The sequence below is a fragment of the Staurois parvus genome, unplaced genomic scaffold, assembly GCF_062004578.1.
Source record: "Staurois parvus isolate SC_StPar_1 unplaced genomic scaffold, SC_StPar_1.0 ptg000561l, whole genome shotgun sequence".
NCBI classification, from domain to species: domain Eukaryota; kingdom Metazoa; phylum Chordata; class Amphibia; order Anura; family Ranidae; genus Staurois; species Staurois parvus.
The window spans coordinates 941,961-954,121 of record NW_028318357.1 but is presented as its reverse complement, the minus strand read 5'-3'; the positions used below and the strand labels follow the sequence as shown (position 1 = coordinate 954,121).

Below are 12,161 nucleotides of genomic sequence, written 5' to 3'. Positions count from 1 at the left end.
GTGGTATTGTTAAGTATACTACACAAGTTTTTGAACTTTTGGATTTTCCTTCTTCATTCTGTATGCAGAAACACATTCAGCATCCTTTATAGAAAAACAAGTATTTCCAATTTCTCCAGTTTTATGAACTGAGAAAGCAAACATTTCCTGAACCATTTCCTGCGAATGAATTCAGTTAATTTCTGGTAGATGGAATTTATTCTCAGGAAAGATTATAAATGGATTTTCAAAGCTGGCCACACAGAGGTCAGATTGCTGATCAGTTTCCAGAGCAGATCTAAATCTGCCAGTTCAGATGACGATCTCAATGCTAGCAAGCAAATTATGACTTATACTTCTGAACTCAGATTACATTTTTATAATGCAAGCAAAGGAAAAAAAATGTTCCTTTTTATCTTTTCACTTTGATTTGAATAGACATTACTGTTTTCAGACGTATGGTCAAATATCTAAACCCAAGAACAAAAATGTAATATATTTTAGCTTACCCTTCCTTAGAAATGGTGACTGCATTGGTTTTAAACATTCAAGTTAAGAACTTTTTCTGCAAGTACAGAAAATTGCTGTTTGATCTTGCCAGAAATGCAGTGTTCTTTTCACTTCTTGTGGACAGAACTATAAGCACAAAGTATATTATCTTCCCTTCGTAAACTACTAATCCCCCCCATCACCCATGTAAGAGAGGAAAACATGTTTGAAATCCAGCCTGGTTGCAAGTAACGTTCCCTTTTGATATAATGGAGTGAGTACAAATCCTGTTATCTGTAGGATTAGCAGGTGAAAATTGTAGAAATGAAGCCTGATAAAAAAAAAACAATGCATCTACCACATCTAGAGACCAGGAAGCTGCAAATTTAAAAAAAAAATAAAAATAGTTTTTTGGGTTTGGATGCAGTTTAAAGATCTAGTAAAACACCATAGTAAAGTTTGGATGCATACTAATAATTTTAGACTCATTTGGGTTAAACATTTCCAACAAATGCATCTTTGCTTACCAGTATTGATTGGTAAGTGCAAATAATGTTATCTGAGCCTTATTACGACTTACTGCTATCTGATTCCACCAATTCTGAGGGTCATAAACCAACCACACATGAATCAAAATTTGGCTGGTTCAGCAGGGATCAATTTCTGTACAACCACCCTGTCAGTTTTTTTCCAAACATTGCCACTGGCTAGAACTGGCAGCACTGATCAATGTATTTTGACGGCGGAAAGGCTCCTGCCGGCAGAATACAATAGCACAGCAGGAGTGATTCCCCCAATCTACATCAAATGTATCAATGGGGGAATCAGATAAATTTTTGGTTGAACAAAAAAAAAAAGATTAATGTATGGTCAGCCATAGACCTAGGCACAAGTCCCAACCATTTTGTTTCAACATTGCCTACATCTTCTCTTATAAAATGAAGTAAGAAACATAATACTTGCCTGTCCTGTAGGTGGCGAGCCTTATCTTTAGTCTCTTACAGTGCTATTATTGCCACTGGTATCCATCATTTCTGGTGTTCTCACATGCTTGGGCCCCTGTTTTGTGCTGATGTTCCACTGTGTCACCATAGAGTGAGATATCAGTGGTGGCTATTGCGATAGAGTGAAGGCTGGCCTATCTGCCCACTGCAGAGATATAAAAGTATTATTCTTCCTCTACGGGTTGCTACTTGTTTAAATTTTAAACTGCATTTAAGACTTGTGGAAGGTTATTCCAAAGGCAAACAGATTTTTCAGTCTTGGGTAGGTAAGCATGTCAATAACATGTATACAGAAATATTGCCTATCCTGCAGTATAACAATACCACAACTTCACAGTTTTGTTTTATGTTAATTTTTTCCATTTCCATGTCTGTACTGCTCAGCTTAAATCACAATAGAAAGGAATTAAAAAAGAGAAATAATTGCTAAGAGCTGGCTTTTATTTCCTAGTGTGACTGTGAAATATTATGGAAAAGCTTCTCATGCTGCTGCATACCCATGGGAAGGAATTAATGCTTTAGATGCTGCTATTCTTGCATACAACAATCTGTCTGTCTTAAGACAGCAAATGAAACCAACCTGGAGAGTTCACGGTGAGAACTGTTTAAGAGCTATGTTCTGATTTGTTTTCACTCCACAGGAAATGGGGATTGCATATTATACATTTCCAAGCTGCTAACACAAATGTTAAATGTCCCTAAAATATGAATACAAATGATTTCAATGTTATGTAACCAGATTTAACCACTGATTTGACTGCAAGCTTTCTCTGCATCTATTTCAATGTTCGTCTTCAATGTTAATTTTAGTAGCTTTTGAACAAGAATATTTGGATTCAAAGAATTTGTCTAAAGCTGGCCATGCCCAGGTTGAGTCTGAAACATATTTTCTTGCGTGGTAACTTGCGCCTAGTGTAAGCAGCCATATTGCTTGCCTCAAAGCGGAGCTTTAATTACTAGTCCCCCACTTCCTGTGAGGAATTGGCACCTTTTGAGGATTGGAGTGGGGGAAGCGGGTACCTGATTTTGACAGGTACCTGCTCCCACTTCCGTAGCAATCGCCTATCGCAGAAGTTGTCCTCCCTTCCCCCACCTGTAGTCTTCTGGGACACTTGACAGGTCCCAGAAGACTACGGGACCATACACAAGGCGCAGTTCTACTCGCACATGCTCAGTCAGTGGGAACCCGGCTGTGAAGCCGCAAACTGTCACAGCCGGACGCCCACACTTAAGATGTTGGCACTGGGGAGCAAGGATGGCTAGTGAAACCGGCTGCGGTGAGTATGCTGGATTATAGGACAGTTGAGTGGCTCTTTTTTAAAAGTCAGCAGCTACAGTTTTTGTAGCTGCTGACTTTTATTTTATTTTTGGTTTGACTGGAGCTTCGCTTGTGAGAGATTTGAGCTATTTGAGATTTCTTTGGCCAGCATTTATTAGTCCCTACTGATGTAGGCAGTAATGGGGGAATCGCGTTATATGCACTAAATAGTTGGTATGCATATCAGGTTAACAGGATTGCCTAAGATATAGTAAAATTGTTGTTTAAAACTATAACCTACTATTAGAAAACATGTGCTGCAGCACTTAAAGCGGAATCCCACTCACTCTGTAAAAAAAATAAGTCAGCAGCTACAAAAACTGTAGCTGCTGACTTTTAACAAACAGCCACTCACCTGTCCCACGATCCCGCATTGCCCCCGCCGCAGTCCATTTCACCGGCCGTCCTGTATTCCAGGCTCTGGTATCTACAGTGTGGGCACCCGGCTGTGACAGCTTGCTGCTTCACAGCTGGGTGCCCACTGCGCATGCGCTTCCTGAATGGCCCCTTCGTCTTCTGGGACCTGTCACGTGTCCGACAAGACTTTGGGGATGGAGGGTAGGAGGACAACTTCCGTTTCCGATCGTCGAGACGATCGCAGCGGAAGTGGGAGCAGATACCTGTCCAATTCGGGTACCAGTTCCCTCCCCTCCGCTCCCCAATGGTGCCAATCCTTAATGGGGAGCGGGGGACCAATCTTTAAAGCGGTACTTCCCCTTTTGGGTGGAACTCCGCTTAATTGTAAGTACGCCTGCACTTGAAGTTTTCCCCTAGTCACCTGCAAGATTTCACAAGTACTTGTTGATCCTAGCAGTGAAGTCCACCTCATGCAGCTTCTTGTAATGGGGTGACAATGCTCCTTGTGCTGTTTCTGAATTAAGCAGTGCTGTCACCAGCATGTAGGCTTTGTTTGCACTACAGTGGGATCAGAAGATGTTGCACATGGTGTGGATATCAGCATTACTACTGTCGATTCATAAGCCTTTAGCTCAGATATGGGTAAATTGCAATCCTAGGGCCACATCTGGCACTTTGGCTGTTCCTATTCAGCCCTTGATGCCTCAACTGTTAGTTTGCCTCCCTGAGCCTGTCAGCTTCTTTGCTTCTTCACATGCTGGTAGATGTGCATGTGGAGAGCTGCAAGAACTGGAAGGAGAGGGCCCCAGGAGCTGATTGGTAAATAGGGGAGGCTTGGCTCTGGCAGGAGAGCGTTGCTTAGGAGATGTCCTAACAGTTTCCCACCACTCTGTTACCCCAAGTTCTTCCTATGTTTATATTGCCTCCTCACTACCTGATTTATCCCTATAATGCCATATTACTGTGTCAAAATTGAGTGTACATAGCTGCAGTGCAGCCCCATTTAACAGAAGTGGTGCTCCTTGTTAAACTCTGGACCCCGAGTTAAAAATGCCGCAGCATAAGGACAGCCCCATCTCACTCTTATTTTACAGTCTGGGTGGGTAGCCAGGAGGAAGTAGAACCATGGCTCAGTCACCTCCTTCCACCCCCCAGCCACCTATCTGGAAGAGATGTGAATGTATAGTACATGTAAAGCGCTGCATAAATTGACGGTGCTATAAAAGTACCTGAAATAAATAAATGATCTATTTCATTAGCAGTTGTACCTATAGATCCTAGTGCCATAATTTTGTTTTCTATAAGTTTATGTAGTTATGGACCTTCCAAAGTCCAAAATTAACATTGAGCAGAATTAAGTTTGGCCCTCTGCAACAGTTCCAGTTTCTCATGTGGCCCCTTGGTAAAATTAAAAGCACATCCCTGCTTTAGCTTGTCAATCAGCACCTGGCCACACCTAGTCCTGCATACTGTTTTCTGGATTGACAGCACTGCTATTGCTACTAAACCCTCTCACTGTGAGCTGCAGTGTCTGGAGGGGAAGAAGGGGGTTTCATTGTGTGAGGCACAAGTAAAGAAAGAACACATAGTAACTACATTGGGACCTGTTTAGACTATCATAGAAGAACCTTAGTAAGGAGTTAACATTGTTTAGCATTTTTGCATTGCTCTAGGTTAAATGAAATGTTCATAAGTCAGTATAAAGTACTGCCAAATGAACACTCACCGGCCTCGTTATTAGGTACACCTCGCTAGTACCAGTTTGGACCCACCTTTGGCCTTCAGAACTGCCTTAATTCTTCATGGCATATATTCAGCAAGGTGTTGGAAAAATTCTTCAGAGATTTTGGTCCATTTTGACATTGAGTTTCTGTTGCCTTTCTATCATCTCAAGCCAGTCTACCCATTCTCCTCTGACCTCTGACATCAACAAGGCAATTTCATCCACACAGCTGCCGATCACTGGATATTTTCTATTTTTCGGACCATTCTCTGTAAACCCTAGAGATGGTTGTGCATGAAAATCCCAGTAGATCAGCAGTTTTTGAAATACCAGACCAGCCTGTGTGGCACCAACAACCATGCCACTTTCAATGTAATTTAAGTCCCCTTTCTGATGCTCAGTTTGAACTTCAGCAAGCGTTCTTCACCACGTCTAGATGCCTAAATGCATTGAGTTTCTATCATGTGATTGGCTGATTAGCAATATGCATTACCTAGCAATTGAACAGGTGTACCTAATAAAGTGGCCAGTGAGTGTGTTTTGCCTAGTCTAGTCCTGTAACACAGAGGTTCAGTTGCTGCAGATACAGAGATATCTATATTGCTAAATTACAGTAGATTGCTTTGTAAAATACAATATTTCCAATAATTCAAGTGAAATGACATACTGGCATGCGGCTTCAATTTTCTTACTCTTTCTTCTTTCAGGAATAATAAAACATGGTGGTGTGAAACCAAACATCATTCCATCATACACTGAGCTAGAATTTTATTTGCGTGCCCCATCACGCAAAGACCTTGCTGATTTAGAAGAGAAGGCCAACGCTTGTTTTAAAGCTGCAGCTGCTTCAACTGGATGTACGGTAAGTTAGGAAATACATTCTTGGTATGATAGCAGAGTAATAGGCTCTAAGATCATGCTAGTTTAATTTTAATCACTTATCAATGAGTGACATAATGTTACATCCTCACATGGCAGATCGTGCACAGCTTTGCTATTGTGCCTCACTCTTTTCTCTCACTGCACAGATCAAAAGGTAGAGGGCAGGGGGCCACACCATGTGGGCTTGGTGTTGCTACAAGATAGCAAAATACTGCCTGTAAGCATTTAAAATAGTTGATTTTACAAGCAATGTTTTAAGGTGATGACATGGTCTCTTTAAACCTAAAATTTTTAGTCTTTGTCAGTAATCCAAATATGACCAGAGATGTGTGGACTGACACAGGGAATATCAGGCTTCAGGAGTGATGTAAATAATATTTACTTGTGAGACACACCAGTATACAAACGCCCAGTGCAAGCAAAAACCAAATAACCAAAACGTCCACCCAATATATACATGTGCAGAATAAAAGCATAGTCAGGGCTAGCCGGGGTAATTCATTGGAGATCAAGCACGGGGCGCAGGAAGACAGACAGGACAAGGATTGGATCAGAGGAGTAGGTAGCAGGTTCAGGAAAACAGGATATCACAGGCACATGGGAACAACACCAAGGCACTGATTACAGGCATAATTGCTGTTTAAATACACCTCCTGCAATCAGCCCCAGGTGATGGCTTGTTTGCAGGAGGTGAGATCCTGGCTGCTGAAAGGCACTTGCTGATAAGTCCCGGTACTGCAGCCCATAGAGCAGGTGAGCCACAGCACCACCAGTGGTGAGCCCTTTCCTGACAGTACGCCCCCTTTTAAGGAGCGGCCTCAGGACGCGCCAAACAGTCCTTAATGGTCAAAATGTTCCACCACCCGGGTCAGGTAACTGGCTGGATATCCCACTGCCGGAGTCAAGCGACTGGCTGGGTTTCCTGCTGGTAGACGTATCTTTATGCAGCAGAATACAGGAAGGCAGGTTGCTGGGCACAGGACCTCCAGAGGCAGGCTGGGAATTGGGTATTGGCCAGTTTAGCTGGACATCAGGGGCTGGCAAATCAGGCTGGGCAGCAAGCACCAGGTCATCAAGTTGGGCAGCGGAACATTAAACTGGGCAGCAGGCAGCGGCACATCAAGCTGGGCAGCGGGCAGAGGCACATCAGGCTGGGCACAGCAGGCCAGACAGCGGGCACCGGAATATCATGCTGGGCAACAGATACAGGCACATCAAGCCAGACATTCAATACCGGGTCGGCAGGACAAACCGCGGGCACTGGGTCAGCAGGCCGGGCGGCGAGCACCTGGTCATCAAGCCGAACGGCGGCACCGGTTCATCAGGCTGGTTAGCAGGCACCGGGTCACCAGGCTGGACAGCGGGCACCGGGTCATCAGTCTGAATAACTGGCATTGGGTCATCAGGCGGAGTAGCGGGCACCGGATCATTAGGCTCGATAACGGGCAGTGGGTCATCAGGCTGAATGGCAGGCATCGGGTCATCAGGCTGGATAGCGGGCACTGGGTCATCAGGCTGGATAGCGGGCACTGGGTCATCAGGCTGGACAACGGGCATCGGGTCATCAGTCTGAATAACTGGCATCGGGTCATCAGGCGATGTAGCGGGCACTGGATCATTAGGCTCGATAACGGGCAGTGGGTCATCAGGCTGAATGGCAGGCATCAGTTCATCAGGCTGAATGGCAGGCATCAGTTCATCAGGCTGAATAACGGGCATCGGGTCATCAGGCTGGATAGCGGGCATCGGGTCATCAGGCTGGATAACGGGCACCGGTTCATCAGGCTGGACGCCAGACATAGAGTCATCAGGCTGGATAGCGGGCACTGGGTCATCAGGCTGGATAGCGGGCACTGGGTCATCAGGCTGGATAGCGGGCACTGGGTCATCAGGCTGGATAGCGGGCATCGGGTCATCAGGCTGAATAACTGGCATTGGGTTATCAGGCGGAGTAGCGGGTACCAGATCATCAGGCTGGATAATGGGCATCGGGTCATCAGGCTGGACGGCAGGCATTGGGTCAACAGGCTGGACGGCAGGCATCAGGTCATCAGGCTGGATAACAGAAGGCGGGTTCTCAGACAGCAGGTTGGCAGGATGGTACTGGTAGGAAAGAATTTTCGCTTCTTCTTGGGTTTAGTTACTGAAGCACTGCAAGTGAATGCAGGGCTGTAAACGGAGGGAGCAGCTGATGACAGAGAAAAGCTGAAGGATGGAACAGAAAAGGGAGCAGTTGCTACACAGGACTTCCTGACGCGGTTAAAGGCAGGGTAGGTGCAGAGAGTGGGAACAGGGTACTGACATGTGGTTGATAGCAGCGCATACTGGGCTGTAACTGTGCGTGCTGTGGGGAATGGAGGAAGAGAGCTTTGAGAAAATGAGTGATTAGAAGCAGGACTGGGTTGTTGCAAGCTGACTGAGGCTGGGTGTAACAAATCTGACCATGTCTGTAGTACCGGTTGAACAAAGCTCAGCTTACACATAGCTTGTCTGACCAAAGACTGCACTGCGTTTATACAATCAACAAGCACATGTTGTGAACGTGCTGAATAATGCTCCAAGCGGCAATCCGGATCATCCTCCAACAACCATACCAGTGATTCTACTTGTTCTGTACTGAATGGAGGAGAAAAGTCATCCCTGCTTTCAGGGGTACTGGACAGAGCCAATTCAGCACAAGCCTGAATCAATGGCTGCACCTCAGAAAACACCCTGCCCTGATCTACTAGAAAATGAGCAACCCGCATGCACTCTAGCAGCTGATCCCTGGCATACTCCTTCAGAATCTTATAGCAGTATTCTCTGTCTTCTATTGCTAGCAGAGACAAGTACACAACCTCCTCAGGATGCATCCTTCACAAACAACAAGCCAAGATGGCTTCCCTGTGCAGCCACTTCTGATCAGAACTGGTATTGGTGTTATGTCAGGAATCCAGATATGACCAGAGATGTGTGGACTGACACGGAATATCAGACTTCAGGAGTAATGTAAATAATATAATTTATTGGTGAGACACACCAGTATGCAAATGCACAGTGCAAGCAAAAACCAAATAACCAAAACGCCCACCCAATATATACATGTGCAGAATAAAAGCGTAGTCAGGGCTATCCGGGGTCATACACAGGAGATCAAGCATGGGGCGCAGGGAGGCATACAGGACAAGGAGCGGATCACAGGACTAGGTAGCAGGTTCAGCATAACATGATATCACAGGCACATGGGAACAACACCAAGGCACTGATTACAGGTATAATTGCTGTTTAAATATACCTCCTGCAATCAGCCTCAGGTGATGGCTTGATTGCAGGAGGTGAGATCCTGGCTGCTGAAAGACACTCGCTGATAAGTCCCGGTACTGCAGCCCATAGAGCAGGTGAGCCCTTTCCTGACAGTCTTAGGCTGGCCATACATTATACAATTATCTGCAGATTTTCTGCCCAATTTCCTTTAGATTTACCTTCAACTATGTAGTGCAAGGGCCTGCCTAATTGGATACAACTGAAAGTGTTGTTTAGGTTTGTCCTCCTATTATATGGTTTTTGGTAAATCTAAACCAAAAATCTGCAGATAATTGTATAATGTATGGCCAGCCTAACTAACATAGTTACTTATTGGAAAACAAACAGCTGACACAGCAGTGATAGAGTAGCGTAGCCACCGTGCAGCATTGTCCAAGCCATGGTCATGCTGTGATTGCAACTAAAGAATTTCCTTTAGACACACATAGCCTACTATTCAGAAAGTAACAACATTATGTATATAGTACACCTGGGGTAGATGCATATTTGACATCTTTTTGGTGCAGTTTTTTTTAAATAACTCTAGGAATGTATGTAGATCATGATCATAATTTTTAAATATACACTATGGTTATGGAATTTAATAATTGCAGTCAATGGAAATCTGATTATTTGTGCTAGTAATATTAGTATCAAAAGGATTATAAAGTTTGGCTTTTAGATCCAAGGGAAATTCTAAACTAGAGAATTCTAAAGAATTATGCAACCAACAGCTGCCCTACTCTTCAAAGAAGTTCCATTGATCTATTTATGGTGGTCCAATGCATAAGATACTTAACCACCTTCGTCGTTCTGTGTGGATATATGAATGAGCCTCACATGTGGCTGTGCAAGCGTGATCTGGCACCAGCTGTGTCCACGAAACACAATCAATGACTGATCAGTGTACTGGCCCACTTCCGGTACCATGTGATTGCTGTGACCAATCACAGCAGATCACATGACAATTGTAAACAATGAATGGCTTTGATTCATTCCATTCATTGTTACAATTATGTTGTTAGCTGCTATTGTTCACAGTGATCACATGGTACAGATGGTCCAATCAGAGAACCATGTGTTTAGCTGTAGCCAATCACAGCTAATCACAACAAAACAAACTGAATAAATCGATTTCATTTAGTAAAATGCTTGCTTATAGCAGTGAAGTTCACTGCTGTAAGCAGTCATAATTTGTAAAAAAAAATCCTGATTACTTCCCCAGAGAAGTACAATGTTACTATGGAAACATGATTTTGTTCTGGTCACAGTGTGTTAAAAAAAAATGTAATAAAAAAGAAACAAATTTTAGAAAAATAGTAATCATTTTCATTTTTTTCGTCACTAGTGTCCCTGATCACCGCTACACCAATTATATGATGATGCTGTACTACACTGGTGACAGTATGTAAAAAAATAAATCAATAATAAAATAATTCTTTTTTTTTTAAATTTCTTAATTTTTCTTAACTTCAAACAACTCACCATGCCTCTTACTAAATACCTTGGACTGTCTACTTTCCAAAATGGTCATTTGGGGGATATTTGTACTGTCCTGACATTTCTGGGCCTCAAATGAGAAATGAGCCATCAGTACTTCAGGATTTATCGCTTTGCAGATACACAGGTGAAACTCGAAAAATTAGAATATCGTGCAAATGTTCATTTATTTCAGTAATGCAACTTAAACTAATATATGAGATAGACTCATTACATGCAAAGCAAGATAGTTCAAGCCGTGATTTGTCATAATTGTGATGATTATGGCTTACAGCTCATGAAAACCCCAAATCCACAATCTCAGAAAATTAGAATATTGTGAAAAGGTGCAATATTCTAGGCTCAAAGTGTCCCACTCTAAACAGCTAATTAAGCCATAACACCTGCAAAGGGTTCCTGAGCCTTTAAATGGTCTCTTAGTCTGGTTCAGTAGGAATCACAATCATGGGAAAGACTGCTGACCTGACAGGTGTGCAGAAAACCATCATTGACACCCTCCATAAGAAGGGAAAGCCTCAAAAGGTAATTGCAAAAGAAGTTGGATGTTCCCAAAGTGCTGTATCAAAGCACATTAATAGAAAGTTATGTGGAAGGGAAAAGTGTGGAAGAAAAAGGTGCACAATCAGCAGGGATGACCGCAGCCTGGAGAGGATTGTCAAGAAAAGGCCATTCAAAAGTTTGGGGACTTTCACAAGGAGTGGACTGAGGCTGGAGTCAGTGCATCAAGAGCCACTACACACAGACAGATCCTGGACATGGGCTTCAAATGTTGTATTCCTCTTGTCAAGCCGCTCCTGAACAACAAACAACGTCAGAAGCGTCTTACCTGGGCTAAAGAAAAACAGACCTGGTCTGTTGCTCAGTGGTCCAAAGTCCTCTTTTCTGAGGAGAGCAACTTTTGCATCTCATTTGGAAACCAAGGACCCAGAGTATGGAGGAAGAATGGAGAGGCACACACTGCAAGATGCTTGAAGTCCAGTGTGAAATTTCCAGTCTGTGTTGATTTGGGGAGCCATGTCATCTGCTGGTGTTTGTCCACTGTGCTTCATTAAGTCCAGGGTCAACGCAGCCATCTACCAGGAGATTTTGGAGCACTTTATGCTTCCTTACGTAGACGAGCTTTATGGGGATGCTGACTTCATTTTCCAGCAGGACTTGGCACCTGCCCACACTGCCAAAAGCACCAAAACCTGGTTCAATGACCGTGGGATTACTGTGCTTGATTGGCCAGCAAACTCGCTTGACCTGAACCCCATAGAGAATCTATGGGGCATTGCCAAGAGAAAGATGAGAGACCTGAGACCGAACAATGCAGTAGAGCTGAAGGCCGCTATTGAAGCATCCTGGTCTTCCATAACACCTCAGCAGTGCCACAGGCTGACAGCTTCCATGCCATGCCGCATTAAGGCAGTAATTGCTGCAAAAGGGGCTCAAACCAAGTACTGAGTACATATGCATGCTTATACTTTTCAGAGGTCCGATATTGTTCTATGTACAATCCTTGTTTTATTGATTGTATGTAATATTCTAATTTTCTGAGATTGTGGATTTGGGGTATTCATGAGCTGTAAGCCATAATCATCACAATTATGACAAATCACGGCTTGAACTATCTTGCTTTGCATGT

The 12,161-nt window shown here is 43.7% G+C and overlaps 1 protein-coding gene across 1 annotated transcript in view; it reads left to right on the top strand.

Moving 5' to 3' along the window:
- PM20D2 (peptidase M20 domain containing 2) overlaps nt 1-12,161 on the top strand; it is a 47,266-nt gene that overhangs the window by 17,443 nt on the left and 17,662 nt on the right. The window contains exons 3-4 of the mRNA XM_089691303.1: nt 1,924-2,066; nt 5,578-5,732. Coding sequence (XP_089547429.1) covers nt 1,924-2,066; nt 5,578-5,732 — 298 coding nt within the window. The remainder of the gene's footprint in view (nt 1-1,923; nt 2,067-5,577; nt 5,733-12,161) is intronic.